At 40.9% G+C, this 13,270-nt stretch overlaps 1 protein-coding gene across 4 annotated transcripts in view; it reads right to left on the bottom strand.

Annotated features, from left to right (window-relative positions):
• ATP13A3 (ATPase 13A3) overlaps positions 1-13,270 on the bottom strand; it is a 161,557-nt gene that overhangs the window by 103,178 nt on the left and 45,109 nt on the right. For 3 of the 4 annotated variants that reach the window (XM_056565391.1, XM_056565388.1, XM_056565390.1), the window contains exons 3-5: positions 12,586-12,759; positions 7,397-7,582; positions 1,213-1,283 (exon numbers count right to left, since the gene is read on the bottom strand). In XM_056565391.1, coding sequence (XP_056421366.1) covers positions 1,213-1,283; positions 7,397-7,582; positions 12,586-12,759 — 431 coding nt within the window. The remainder of the gene's footprint in view (positions 1-1,212; positions 1,284-7,396; positions 7,583-12,585; positions 12,760-13,270) is intronic. The other variant, XM_056565389.1, reaches the window with a different exon arrangement.

Below are 13,270 nucleotides of genomic sequence, written 5' to 3'. Positions count from 1 at the left end.
CATGCTGGGCGGCCATCGGGACGGCGAAGATGGCGGAGATCGGTGCCGGTGTGGGTCCTTGCCCTGGACCGGCGGGGGTCCCCTCGGAATCGGTGGCGGCGACAGGAGCAGCAGGATCGGCGGCAGGATACAGCAGAAGGTGAGGCCTGTTCACCTCCTGCTGTTTCTTAGCAACAACTCGCAGCATGCACTGCCAAAGGGCATGCTGGGAGTTGTAGTTTTGCAACAGCTGGAGTTCCAACTACAACTCCCAGCATGCCCTTTGGCAGTCTGTGCCCTTTGGCAGGGTGCATTCACATGGGCGGGTTTACAGCGAGTTCTGCTGCAAGTTTGAGATGCGGCAAATTTTTTGCCACAGTTCAAACTCCCAGCGAGAAACTCATTGCATACCTCCACCCGTGTGAATGTACCCTAAAAACACTACACTTACACATAATAAAGGGTAAAACACTACATACCCCTACACAATTTTTTGTACTGTAATGTTTAGGTTTTTATTGTTACAACTTTTGCTGATCAAAATATGCTTTTGATCACTTAGGCTAGGTTCACACTGAGGAATCTCTGGGCAGAAAGTTTCCGCCTGGAGATTACAAGTGCGGCCAGCGCCGACTGAATCAGTTGGCGGTAGGACGGCGTGGACACTGCAGTCTCCAATAGACTGCAATGTGTTCTGCGGGTAATTCCACCTGAAGAATGAGCAATGCCATTCTTCAGGCGGAAATTTCCAAGCGGATTTTCCATTCACAAATTCCGAAGTGTGAATTTGTGAATCGAAAATCCATTCAGTACACTATACATTTTAGAAAGCGGAATTTCTGATTGCAATTTCAAAGCGGAATTGCAGGCGGAAATTCCATACTGTGAACCTAACCGCCTTATTCCATTTTTAACTGGGAAGTAAGGTGACCAAAAGCCATCAATTTTAGATTTTTTTTTACATTTACGGTATTTACTGTACTGGATCATAAACATTAAGTTTTAAAATAGTTTTTACAATTCCACTTGCTTCGATACCAAATATGTGTTCCTTTTTGTCCTTTTTTTTTTGTTTGTTTGTTTTTTTTACATTTTAAGACAAAGATGTAGCTGCCATAAAGCAGTTAAAAGTAGTTAACAGAAATACAACAAGCCAATAATCCAAATTTTACTGCTGTCAATACAGAGTGAAATTACAACAAGGAAAATCCAATTACATATACAAGAACTTACGTTAAGTAGTTAAAAGTTTGGTGCAAATCATTCCAGTAGTAAGTCACACTGTGATGCACAAAATAATGAACCTGCAAACATATGGGAAAGAAAAAAAAATATAGTTATATCCACATAAGATAAAAGGGAGAACAAAGGCTAGCTAGTAAGACTGGTCAAAAGCCTGTAGCCTCCTACACAAGCTTACAGGACAGGGCATGGCATCACTGACGTTACAAAGATCTCTGGTGATGATCATTTGCTAACACTTTAGCATTTCCACGTACCAAAAAACAACCTTTAAACTTACAGTTTCCAGATCATGTGAGCCAGCAACCGCGGTCCAGCAGAAAACTGCCTCAATTCAAAATAGTAACTATGGAGGATGACACTTTAGCAGCATCGTTGACCATAGAGTCTCCTGCTATTGACAAGCTAGTCTCCTTCAAAATACCCAGGTAGGTTTACCCCGACTACGCTTTATCCTTGAACGAACACTTTAATTCAGAGAATACTTGTTATCTCAGGGAGGCTGCATTAGACTCCTTAGTCTAGTCAGGAGATAGCCCAGGTTAGGAGTAGCACTAAACTTCTCTTGTGGTACAAAAAGATGGCTTAGGGTAGGGTCACACATAGCGTATATGCACCGTATTTTCCACTGTGCAAAATCTGCTCGACAATGGGAAATATGCTGCGTATTCTCATATGAGCAGATGCATAGGACTACCTGCGGCAGCCCTGTGTGCGGTGAGGTTTGGAGGCATGTTGGACCTGCATCTAAGCTTTATTGCACATAGAGGACTGCTGCAGGGTGGGGGAGTGTAGATCAGCCACATTTTCCTGGGATTCACTCTAAATAAGTCAGTTCTGACTCAGGATCCCTACAGACAAATGGTGGAATCTTCGCGATCAAGTCCTTATAGAACGGGGACACATCTTTAAGAGAATTGGCCAGCCTGGATAGGCAAAGTGGTTGCCAAGCATTCAGGTTTTTTACTGGTCTCCTGCCAAGTGCAGACAGATGCAGTTCTGCCCCAAAAATTTGCTGTACCGCTGGTGAAGGAGATGGAATCCTTAAAACTGGACCTCGCTCTCCCGTGCCAAACAATATCCACCTTATCTAACAATCACTTCAGATGCTTCCCTAGAAGGATGGGGAGAATTTTCTCTCGAGTATAGTCAAAAGGAAAATATTGTGGTCCCGAAGTGGACCTCCACATCAAGTTGCTGGAACTGAAAGCAGCCAAAACTAGGCCTTCAGCATCTAGTTCCTCTGACTCTTCAGCTTCAAAAAGTCCTCCATTAAAACAGAATTGTTGTAGCATACATCAACAAGTCGGGAGGAACAAAATGAAGGCTTTTCTGCATGGAGGCCTACGAAATTTAGTCTTGAGCTCAGTCACACAATCTGCTCCTGAAAGCCCAATATGTGCCAGGTCAAGCTAACAAGATTGCAGATATCTTGTCTTGGGACAAAAGGTCTTTTGCGACCATGACTCTACACTGACCTCTGTTCACAAAGAGAGCAGATGTTTGGGAACAGGGAGATAGGGTCTGAGCATTTGTTTATAAAGAAGACTAAGATTTGTTGCGAGGACTCAAGGAGCTTGGAAAACAGATATTTTTTTCCTTCCCCTCACCTGAAAAATGTTTGAGTGTTTCCCCCTCTGTCTTTCACAGATCTTGCATAAGATGAATCAAGAACCAAGTAGAAATGCTAGTCCTCATATCTGGTATGGCAGTGAAACCCATTTTTGCACTAAATGAATAAGAGGCCGAAACTTCCCCCTGGGTCTCACAGCAGATTGTTTAAGGATTTAGAGACCTGCTTCTTCAGCTTCCACAATCGATGTGGATCGCCGCTCACATAGGTTGTTCTCGTTCCCTCGGCTTATCAGACAAGGTGGACAACTTAATCAGATTGATCCCTGACCAGATCAAGTGCAATGTCTAGTTAATAAATAGAAATTATATCTAGACTCCTCTGCTCCTTATAGGGGAGTGATCCCAAATCTCAATTTCTTGCAGACCTAGAAAAGGCTTTCATCTTGCCACCCTACTAATAGCCCATTTATATGAGGAATACAAGAGATTGTTGTCACATGTAGCACAAAGCCAGTACCTGCCAGAAATCCCTGCAGTTCCTTTAATGTTGCAGTAGGCCTCTACTAATAGGAAGGGATGTCTAGTTCTTGGTAAGGTCTCTGTTGTGCCATATTCTTCCAATTCATGATTACTGTCTTCACTGAGCTCCATGGTATATCTGATGCTTTGAAAATTCTTTTGTACCCTTCTCTTGACGGAGATCTTTCAACAATGACATCCATCTGATGTTTTGAAAGCTCTGGTGGACATTTGTGATTATAAGGGGTGACTTTAAATGATGGCAGATGTGTAATCACTTCTATTTAACATGAGTTTGAACATGATTGGTTAATTCTGAATACAGACACATCCCCATAAGAGTGAATGCATATTTCTGCAAACAGGTTATAGTGGGTTATTTTTTGCTTCCTCCATAAAAATTTCAGTTTGTTTTAAAATTCAATTGTTCATATTATAGGTCACATTAAAAGTTGGCAAAATTTCTGACACGATTTATCATTCTCTCTTTAACATCACGAAAACCTAGCAATTTAAAATGGTGTGTATATACATCTACTGTAACAATAATGCTGCATCAGCATGATCTCATCAAAATGTTTTCAAATCAATTGGTGCCAGAAAGTTAAACAGATTTGTAAATTACTTTTATTATGTTTTCCATGTACTTAACAGTTTCTGTACACTACAGAGGAAGTTGATACGTTTTTTCCATTCTGCTACCCCTGTCCGAGTCAGGAACAGTCCAGAGGTTCACTATGGAGATTTTGTTCTTGCTCTGGACAGTTCCTGAACTGCACGATTTTCCCTGGAGCCTACTGATGTAAGATTCTAAAATAGATATAATTTACAAATATCCGGAGTACCGTCGTTTCACACATTTAAAACCTCATCTTAAGGCATTCAGTATAATCTATATACAAAAAAGTTCTAGAGATATTTTACCCTAAAGTGACTCTGAAGTAATTGGTAGGCAGGGCACGTCTTCTTGATGTTACAGTAAAGCTCATTATACACAAGGGATCTGGCTATTCAAGGACAGGACACTGCTCCTTTACCAGTTTTTCATAGTTTATACTTTGGATCATTATCCTACTGCATTATAAAAGGTGTACCAGTCAAGTGCTGACTAAGTGATAATGGTGTGAAAGATGTAAAATTCTTAGTGTAATGTGTACACAGCTATATAATTATACATCCTCTACCAGGCACTACCAAAGACCCTTTTTGCTCTTTGTCTTACATGAGTACCACACAATGGCTTAAGGCTAAGTTTCCACTTGCTTTTTTTTCTGGCAGTTTTTGAGCCAAAGCCAGAAATGTATTGAAAAGGAATAGTACATATAAAGGAAGGACTTATACTTCTCCTCCTTTATTGATCCACTTCTGACTTTGGCTCAAAATCTGCCAGAAAAAAAACCAAGTGGAAACAGCCTTACAGGTTATTTAGTCTCTTAAAATGGCTTATTCCTCTAGATAGGTCATCAATATTAGATTGACAGGGTCCAACAACAGACACTCCCAATGATGCGTGCTGCACCTTCTCCAATGTTTAACGTTGCTCATCCATCTCCTAGTCATACTTTAGAAGCAGTGGTTAAAGGAACTGCAGGACTGTCCTGTTCAACATTGCAGTTTCTTGCACTGTTGCTATACAGAGGATAGGTCATAAATTCTAAAAGACCGGATAACCCCTTCACTGGTGGGTTCACAAGTAGTATTGCATTTGGCCCAAGCCAGGAGTAGCATTAATACAGAAAAACAAAAAATACTTTCTTCTTTGTTTTATACTTAAGCCATGTTCACACGGTATAATTTGTGAAAAAAAATGTCCGCAGGGAAAACACGTGTGGACATTCCGCACATTTGAAGAATCCGGCAGGTGCTAGGACTAGAGATGAGCAAACTCACAGTAAATTTGATTTGTCACAAAGTTCTCAGCTCGGCGGTTGCTGATTTTTCCTGCATAAATTTAGTTCAGCTTTCAGGTGCTCCGGTGGGCTGGAAAAGGTGGATACAGTCCTAGGAAAGAGTCTCCTAGGACTGTATCCACCTTTTCTAGCCCACGGGAACACCGGAAAGCTGAACTAATTTATGCAGGAAAAGTCATCAACTGCCGAGCCGAGAAGTTCGTGACGAATCGAATTTACTGTAAGTTCGCTCATCTCTAGCTAGGACCACTCGGAAATGCTCTGTCTCATAGACGGCAATATATTGTCCATTCTTTTTGCAGATGTCGGAATCTGAATTTCTCTGATGTCTCTGCTGCAGAAATCCCACAGTGTGAACAGTGCAGCAGAATCCTATTTAAATCCATTCTGCACAGACATTCTACCTTGTGAACATACCCTTACTCTTTCAGATTCAGACCGGGTTAAAAAATAAACTGCATGACATTTTGTTCTGGTTTGTTCTGGTTTTTCTGCAGCAAATATGTGGTGAAATCCATGTCTGGAATTTGCAATGTATACTTTGGAATCCACTGCAAAGGATTAAATCAACAGTGAAAATCTATGACAAATTTGCAGCAGAACAGACATGCTTCAGGTCAGAAAATCCACAGTATGTCCCAAATTCGGCACAGTACTTTCCCCACTTGTTTTTAAACCCCATGCACATATATTGTACCATAAAATGCTGTGTATGTCAATGCGGAATCTTTATGCTTCTGCATCATCTTTTTATTAGCATTTCAGTCTCAGCATAGTCACACCTAACTACACATTTTACATTACTAATATGTGCCGACTACAGTTTTGCTACAATATACATTAAGGTACAGGGGTGTGGAAATTTATTTTAAAAAAAAAATACAAAATAAAAAAAACTTGTTCAAGCGACTAAAACGGAACGCAATCTACTTGTCCCTCATGAAAATCCACTTGTCCTGGTAGACAAAATAATTTTAATCAAAATAGTACGTAAATTTTGGGGTTCTCTTTTTTTTTGCCACCTTGTGGTCAAATTACACATTATTTTAATACTTTAGGTCGGCCTGATTATACCAATACCAAATATTTTTTCTTCTTCTTTTAAAAAAATAAATAAATAAATTCCCGACCCCTAACATTTTTATCTTTCCGTTTACCGGGCTGTATAAATCTGCTGTATGTATCAGTACCATTTTGGACAATCGTATAATTCGGACAATTACGCACGTGCCAATACCAAATGTTTATTTTTATTATGTTTACTTATTTTTTAAATGGAAAACAGGAAAGGGGGGGGGGGGCATATGAACTTTTAATATGGAAGGGGTTAATGTGTATTTTTTAAAACTTATAAAACATTTTTTTTTTTAAATACACATTAGGAGGAATCATTATATTCCTCATACAGATCAGTGCAGTTCTACTGAACTCCATTGATCTGTGTTCATTTGGTTGAGCCTGTCAATCAAATGCAGATCTAAGGGGGCAGCCATGAATGCAGAGGTAAGCCCTCCGGCTTACTCTACAGGGGACCGACCCCCCAAAGCAGCGCAGTCATGGGGGGGGCATCCACCCCACTAGACCACCATGGATGGTTATAAGAAACCTTTAGACTCCGCTGTCAAAGTGATCTAAAAGGTTAATAATAGCTGGCCACGGTGAGTGCCTCATGCCGGGCTATTAGCGGCGGCCCACAGCATCTGAAATCAGCGGGGTCCGTTGGGTATGGAGCGGGCTCGAGTCAGGAGCCTGCTCCTTACACCCCGAGTGCCGGTGTGAGGTGCAGACTTGCGTCCCATGCAAGTCTGCGCCCGCTCCTTCTGTCAGCCTGCACCTCACACCGGCGTCAAAAAAAAATAGTCGGTCCGGCACTTTCTTTCCCCATACAGAGCTAAATGTATGAAAAATTCACCTGCCCGGCGGCCAGAACTACATGTCCCGGGCGTCAGGCGATAGGATTTCCACCTCCCTGAGGTATGTATGATTTTATGCACAATGGATATAAGCAGTACACATTTGCATACGTATGTAGATAGTGATGTCTGAAGAGAGACAGAATAAAGAAGCCTTTTATTTACTCCTGACTACAGATTGCCATGTACATACAGATCTTACACAAGGCACATTAGTAGTTTTTTTTATAATAGTAAATATAAAAAATATATTGTCACCTCCTTTAGTGGGACTTTCAACTTATTTATTAGATGATCTTCACTGTGTTCGGTGGTACTCACAGGAAGGTGGCCTGTGTGACCATTGAGCACTTCGCTTGCCATGGACTCAGGGTTTTGAAAAGGATCTGTTCCTGGACACAAACGTATTCGTACTTTTGCACAAAACCATCTTCTGAACTCATCCTGGTAAACAAAAAAAAAATATATATATATTATATAAATATTTAAATAGATCGGACATTTTCGCACGCAGCAAGTATTTTAAATGGGAAACGAGGGGAATTTTTTTTATTGAGGCAGGGCTTATTCACTTTTATTAAAACTACTTTATTCTTTAAATAACAGATACTGATCAGTATCTGGGGGATTAATGACGGACATCAGCACGATCACTTATGTCCGCCATTACCAACAGGTCCCTGGCTGCTGATAGCACCCGGGACTCAGAACATACAGATATATCCTGGTGCGGTAAGTACCTGCTTGTACCTCTAGAGGCTCAAACATACATAATTAAAGACAAAAATAAGAAAGACCCACACACACACACAAATCACATCACAGACTAATCACATCTGTCCCTTTTCTCTACCATATTGTGACAAAACACCTTATTCTAGACATAGGAGCAGCACCCAGAGGTGGGACCCACCTCCATCATCCATTTGGCCATATCCTGTAGATACACCATAAATGTTTAAGTTGAGAATACCTCTTTAAAGTGCCAGAAGGAAAAGCTAGTTACCGGATCTATTTATCCAGACCTATAGAAGAGTTTTGTTTTATTACATCAAGATGTCTGAATCACTGATTGTTTTTCTGGCCCTACCGCTTTTTTTTTTTCCCAAGGAGCTTAATACCACAGTTCACAGTAAGTTGTAGCTGGGCCATGAGCTTCTACTAGCTAACAAAGGTTTGTGGACCAACACCCAAATTTTTTTTTTTTTTTTAAGATGTCACGAAAAGTGCAGGGAAATACTATTAAAGAAAAAGTTTTAAAGGAACACATACTCTTTTAGTGGAATCTGTCAGCTCTATTTGCTGCTAAGAGCTGCAGACACCATTAGAAAGATGTTAGGGTATAAACGCAAACTGTACCTTTCCTGGAGATGATGATTGTATCTAAAGAAATAAAAAGGTGATTTTACTATCAGCTCCAGGAAGGGTACAGCTATCTAAGGCTAAGTTCACACTGACCATGCTCCAGACAGAAACATTTTGTCTGGAGATTGAGTGTGTCCGATGCTAAAACTGCATAGACATTGCCGTCCTAGTGGGTTCTGCCTAAAGAATAAGCAAGCTCCAGGAATTTCAATTCCGCTGCTAAAATACTGTAGTGTGTACTGTGCATCGGCATCTCATTGCCAGCAATGGGATTCCAATTGAAATTCCTTTAGTCGGCCTAAAGAACAGAAATACAATAGGTGGATACTGTATTAGCTCCAGCATTTTCCCTACAAACAATTATTTAAAAGTCTGCTGCCAGACTGCAAGGCACTGAGATGGCTTTTGTTCAGATGACCCTGTATATATAAATATACAATCCCCTAGGGTATGTTCACACCATGGAATCTCTGCTCTGAGATTTCTTTCTAGTGGCCACTGGCAAAATCCTTTGGCAATATGATCGTGTCACCAATGGCAATCCAGTCCATGCTTAATTTCACCAAAAAAAAAACTAACATGTCTATTCTTTCAACAATAAATTTCAGCGGCTGAGTTTTCTGCTGCTGAAATTCTACATTGTGAATGTGACAGCAGAAGACTCATTCACACCCATGTTTAAAGGGGTGCTCGTCCCCTAGACATCTTATCCCCTATCCAAAAGGATAGTGGATAAGATGTCTGATCTCACTGTGGCACCCCAGACATCAGGTGCACAGAGAGAACTTCGCTCCGTGCCAGATGACTGGAGATGCATGGCGGAGGCGCGTGACGTCACGGCCATGCCCCTCAATGCAAGTTTATGGAAGGGGGTGTGATGTCTGTCACGCCCCCTCCCATAGACTTTCATTGAGGGGGCGTGGCCATGATATCACGAGCGGGACATGGCCATGATGTCACGAGCCTCCAGTGCTGTACCCGATGCTCTAAACGAATGCCGGGTGCAGCAGGGAGATCGTGGGGGTCCCCAGCAGAGAGACCCCCACGATCAGACATCTTATCCCCAATCCTTTACATAGGGGATAAGATGTCTAGGGGCAGAGTACCCCTTTAAGGTTCCTACAGCAGAACTCCAGAGTGCAATCCCGCACACGAAAATTCCATGGTGTGAAGATAACCTAGCACAGTAAAGAGTTCTATAACCTTGGAAATAATATTCCACCAGTGTGATCTTCCCTTGTGGATTCACTACATGTCAGGCTACGTTTAAATATACAATAAGGTCCTCTGTGACATATATCCTTATCATATGTTAGTATCACGTTTAATTTGACTATATCCCTATGGCCTTACTCTGAGTAATAAGTACTCTACCTGAACACATTGTACACTAGAATAAATGTAGAGCTTACACTTAAATAGGTAAATAAAAATCCAATTTTATTTGGACATGATTAAAATATAACATAGAGCTCTACAGACAGGATCAACCAATGAAAACAACTGGAGCGTGGGATTCAATACTATTGTATCATTATCGGCCGATATTCACGATTTTGGACATTATCGTATCGGCAATTACCTTGCCGATAATGAAAAGCTGGCCAACCCCGCCCCACCTCCCCGGCCAGAGACCGCCGCCGCCCCATTGCCTCCCCCATCCCCGGTTTTATAATTACCTGTTCCCGGGACCTGCTTTAAATCATTGATCTGCAGCGGGCTCTGCAGGGCTGGTGTTGTGCGAATAGCCAATAACTTATACCGGAATATCGGTATAAGTTATCGGCCTGAAAAGGTCACATATTATCGATATTGGCCTTAAAAAAATCAATATCGGTCGATCCCTAATTATATATATATATATATATATAGCAACAGAAAAAAAAAAAAAAAATATATATATATATATATATATATATATATATATATATATATATATATATATATATATATATTTTTTTTTTTTTTTTTTTTAATTGCTGAAATTATCCTCACCCATTGTAGTTAGGAACCACACCGCTCCACTATGTAGAGCTCTATATTTATTCTAGTGTACAATGTTAGGCTAGGTTCAGTAGATTTCAACTATGGAGTTTAGTAGTTTGCCTAAATACAGCTACACAGTGTTTGGAGAGGATGGGAATCTTGTCATTGAGTAAATTATGTACATTGACTAAGCCCATCCAATTTTACAGCCACAAGCGTAAAATACAAATTAGTAAGTGAAAGCCTTATTGGGAACAGTCTGCTCCATCCCGGTCTACCTTGAGTGCTGTTATTAGGAATTATAGTCTGCACTAGATAAATGGTGGAAAATAAAACTTTGAATCACTGAACTGTGCAAGAGCTGATAAAGAAAATGCTATTTTACGGGACAAAAAAAAAATGTTCCGGGAGCAGCTGAGTTCACCGCATCATCCACAAGACACCATTTATTATCCCTGTTGGTTCCTGCATTCAATGATAATTTATAGTATACATTACATGTGGGCAGAGAGAAGGGATTATTCCAGTGATAAGGTTAAGGCAGAACACTGTTCAGATGGGAACAATAAAAAAAGACAAAAGCTGAAGGTTGATATACTGTAACCATAGCCAACGCAAGCACATCGTGTAAACTGTGATTTTCACGGCTAGCTTCATTCAGTTAATAAAGGTCGGAGAAAGAGAAAGCCACTTACGTTTACTATTTCACAATGGGTCAGTAAACAAGGAGGATCATGTACACAGGGTCAGTCTCATTTACACTACAGCAGGTTTACCTACACACTTATACATGCAAGAGATGGATTATGTACACACGGGGGAACATTTATCAATGTTAGTGGAAGGTAGTAAAGATTTTACCCATTTGCATGGTGTAAAGTTTGCACAGTTGCTCAAAATTTACCAAAAACATAGAAACATAGATGTTTTTGGTAAATTTTGAGCAACTGTGCAAACTTTACACCATGCAAACGGGAAAAATCTTTACTACCTTCCACTAACATTGATAAATGTTCCCCGGTGTGTACATAATCCATCTATTGCATGTATAAGGCTAGGAAAGCATTCATTTGTAATAAAGCCTCCTGTAGTATAAATGGGGGAGATTTATCAAAATCTGTGCAAAGGAAAAGTTGCCCAGTTGCCCATAGCAACCAATCAGATCGCTTCTTTCCTTTTTTAAAGGTCTTCCTAAAAGTGAAAGCAGCAAGCTGATTGGTTGCTATGGGCAACTGGACAAGTTTTCCTCTGCACAGGTTCTGATAAATCTCCCCCATTAATGAGATTATACTAGGTTTGCACAGTTGCTAAAAATTTACCAAAAAGGTGCAAAGGACTTGATAAATGTCACGCAATTATAGAAACCAGTGAGCTGTAGAGATTGGTTTAAGCTTTGTGCTCTGGCATCTGACATTTTTTCACGTGTCCTATTAGGTGGTGTAGGTTTGAGCAAAAAAATTTAGAAGAAAAAAAAAAACTTCTAAATTTAATTAGTGCAAATAATCAATACAGCTCCACTGCAAAAAGTGGGGTACGTGCACCAAACAGTAGACAACTTTAAAAGATGTTCTACCGAAAATAACGCAAAAAAACCTGCAATTGCGCAAAATTTGCAAGGACATTTAGAACATTGAAGTGGTGTAAAATCAATGAGAAATGTCCCCCCACTGTCACAGCCTCATACGTACAACGGTAGGATCATCTACACACTCATAGGGGGAGATTTATCAAAACCTGTCCAGACGAAAAGTTGCCCAGTTGCCCATAGCAACCAATCAGATCGCTTCTTTCATTTTGCAGAGGCCTTGTTAAAAATGAAAGAAGTGATCTGATTGGTTGCTATAGGCAATTGGGCAACTTTTCGTCTGGACAGGTTTTGATAAATCTCCCCCTATAGTACATACAGCAGAAGGATCACGTACACCCTGTATCACACAGTTATTGCCTGGTACAAAGGACAGGAGCTTCTGTTTCATAAACAGCCGACAGGTAGTAATTTCAATAAAAACATTTCCTGTAGATCATTCAGGCTTGTTACGTTAACTTCTCGCCCTGTTTCAGCCAGATCAAACTACACAGACAACTTAGGGACTTACAGTTGTTCTCAACAGCACAACGTCACAGTCTTTCAATGTTGTCCGAGTGCACGTTGCTTTCACGCGCCACTTCGGCATCCAATAGAGAAGGAGGAGGAGAAATCCTCCAGTACATAACACGCCCACAGCTACTAAAGCCAACTTCCACCGGCAAAGATTGTATCCAGAAATCTCCTGTATAATGAAATAAAGGAAAGTGGTTACCGTGCTGCCATAGAGCAGTGTTTCCCCACTAGGGTGCCTCCAGCTGTTGCAAAACTACAACTCCCAGCATGCTCTGACAGCCAAAGGCAGCCTCTATGGCAGTGTTTCCCAACCAGGGTGCCTCCAGCTGTTGCAAAACTACAACTCCCGGCATGCTCGGATAGCCAAAGGCTGTCCGAGCATGCTGGTAGTTGTAGTTTTGCAACAGCTGGAGGCACCCTGGAGGGGAAACACTGCCATAGAGGCTTACAAATAAACTGATCAGATATCACATCGGACTAAGACAAGAATAGTCGGGTCTAATTGCAGGAAATCCTCATCTGTCAGCTCAGTGTGAGACATTGAGGCGAACCGACTACTGGCTAATTAACAAGCTAATTGCCCTGCCGATGCACTACTACGCATTCCTATCTATAGGCAGAATTGTGTTTCTGGGATATTCTTAAAGGGGTACTCCGGTGGAAAACTATTTTTTTTTTTT

This window comes from Hyla sarda, chromosome 3, assembly GCF_029499605.1.
Source record: "Hyla sarda isolate aHylSar1 chromosome 3, aHylSar1.hap1, whole genome shotgun sequence".
Taxonomy (NCBI): domain Eukaryota; kingdom Metazoa; phylum Chordata; class Amphibia; order Anura; family Hylidae; genus Hyla; species Hyla sarda.
Note: the sequence above shows the minus strand (reverse complement) of the source record. Positions and strands in the feature narration are given on the sequence as shown.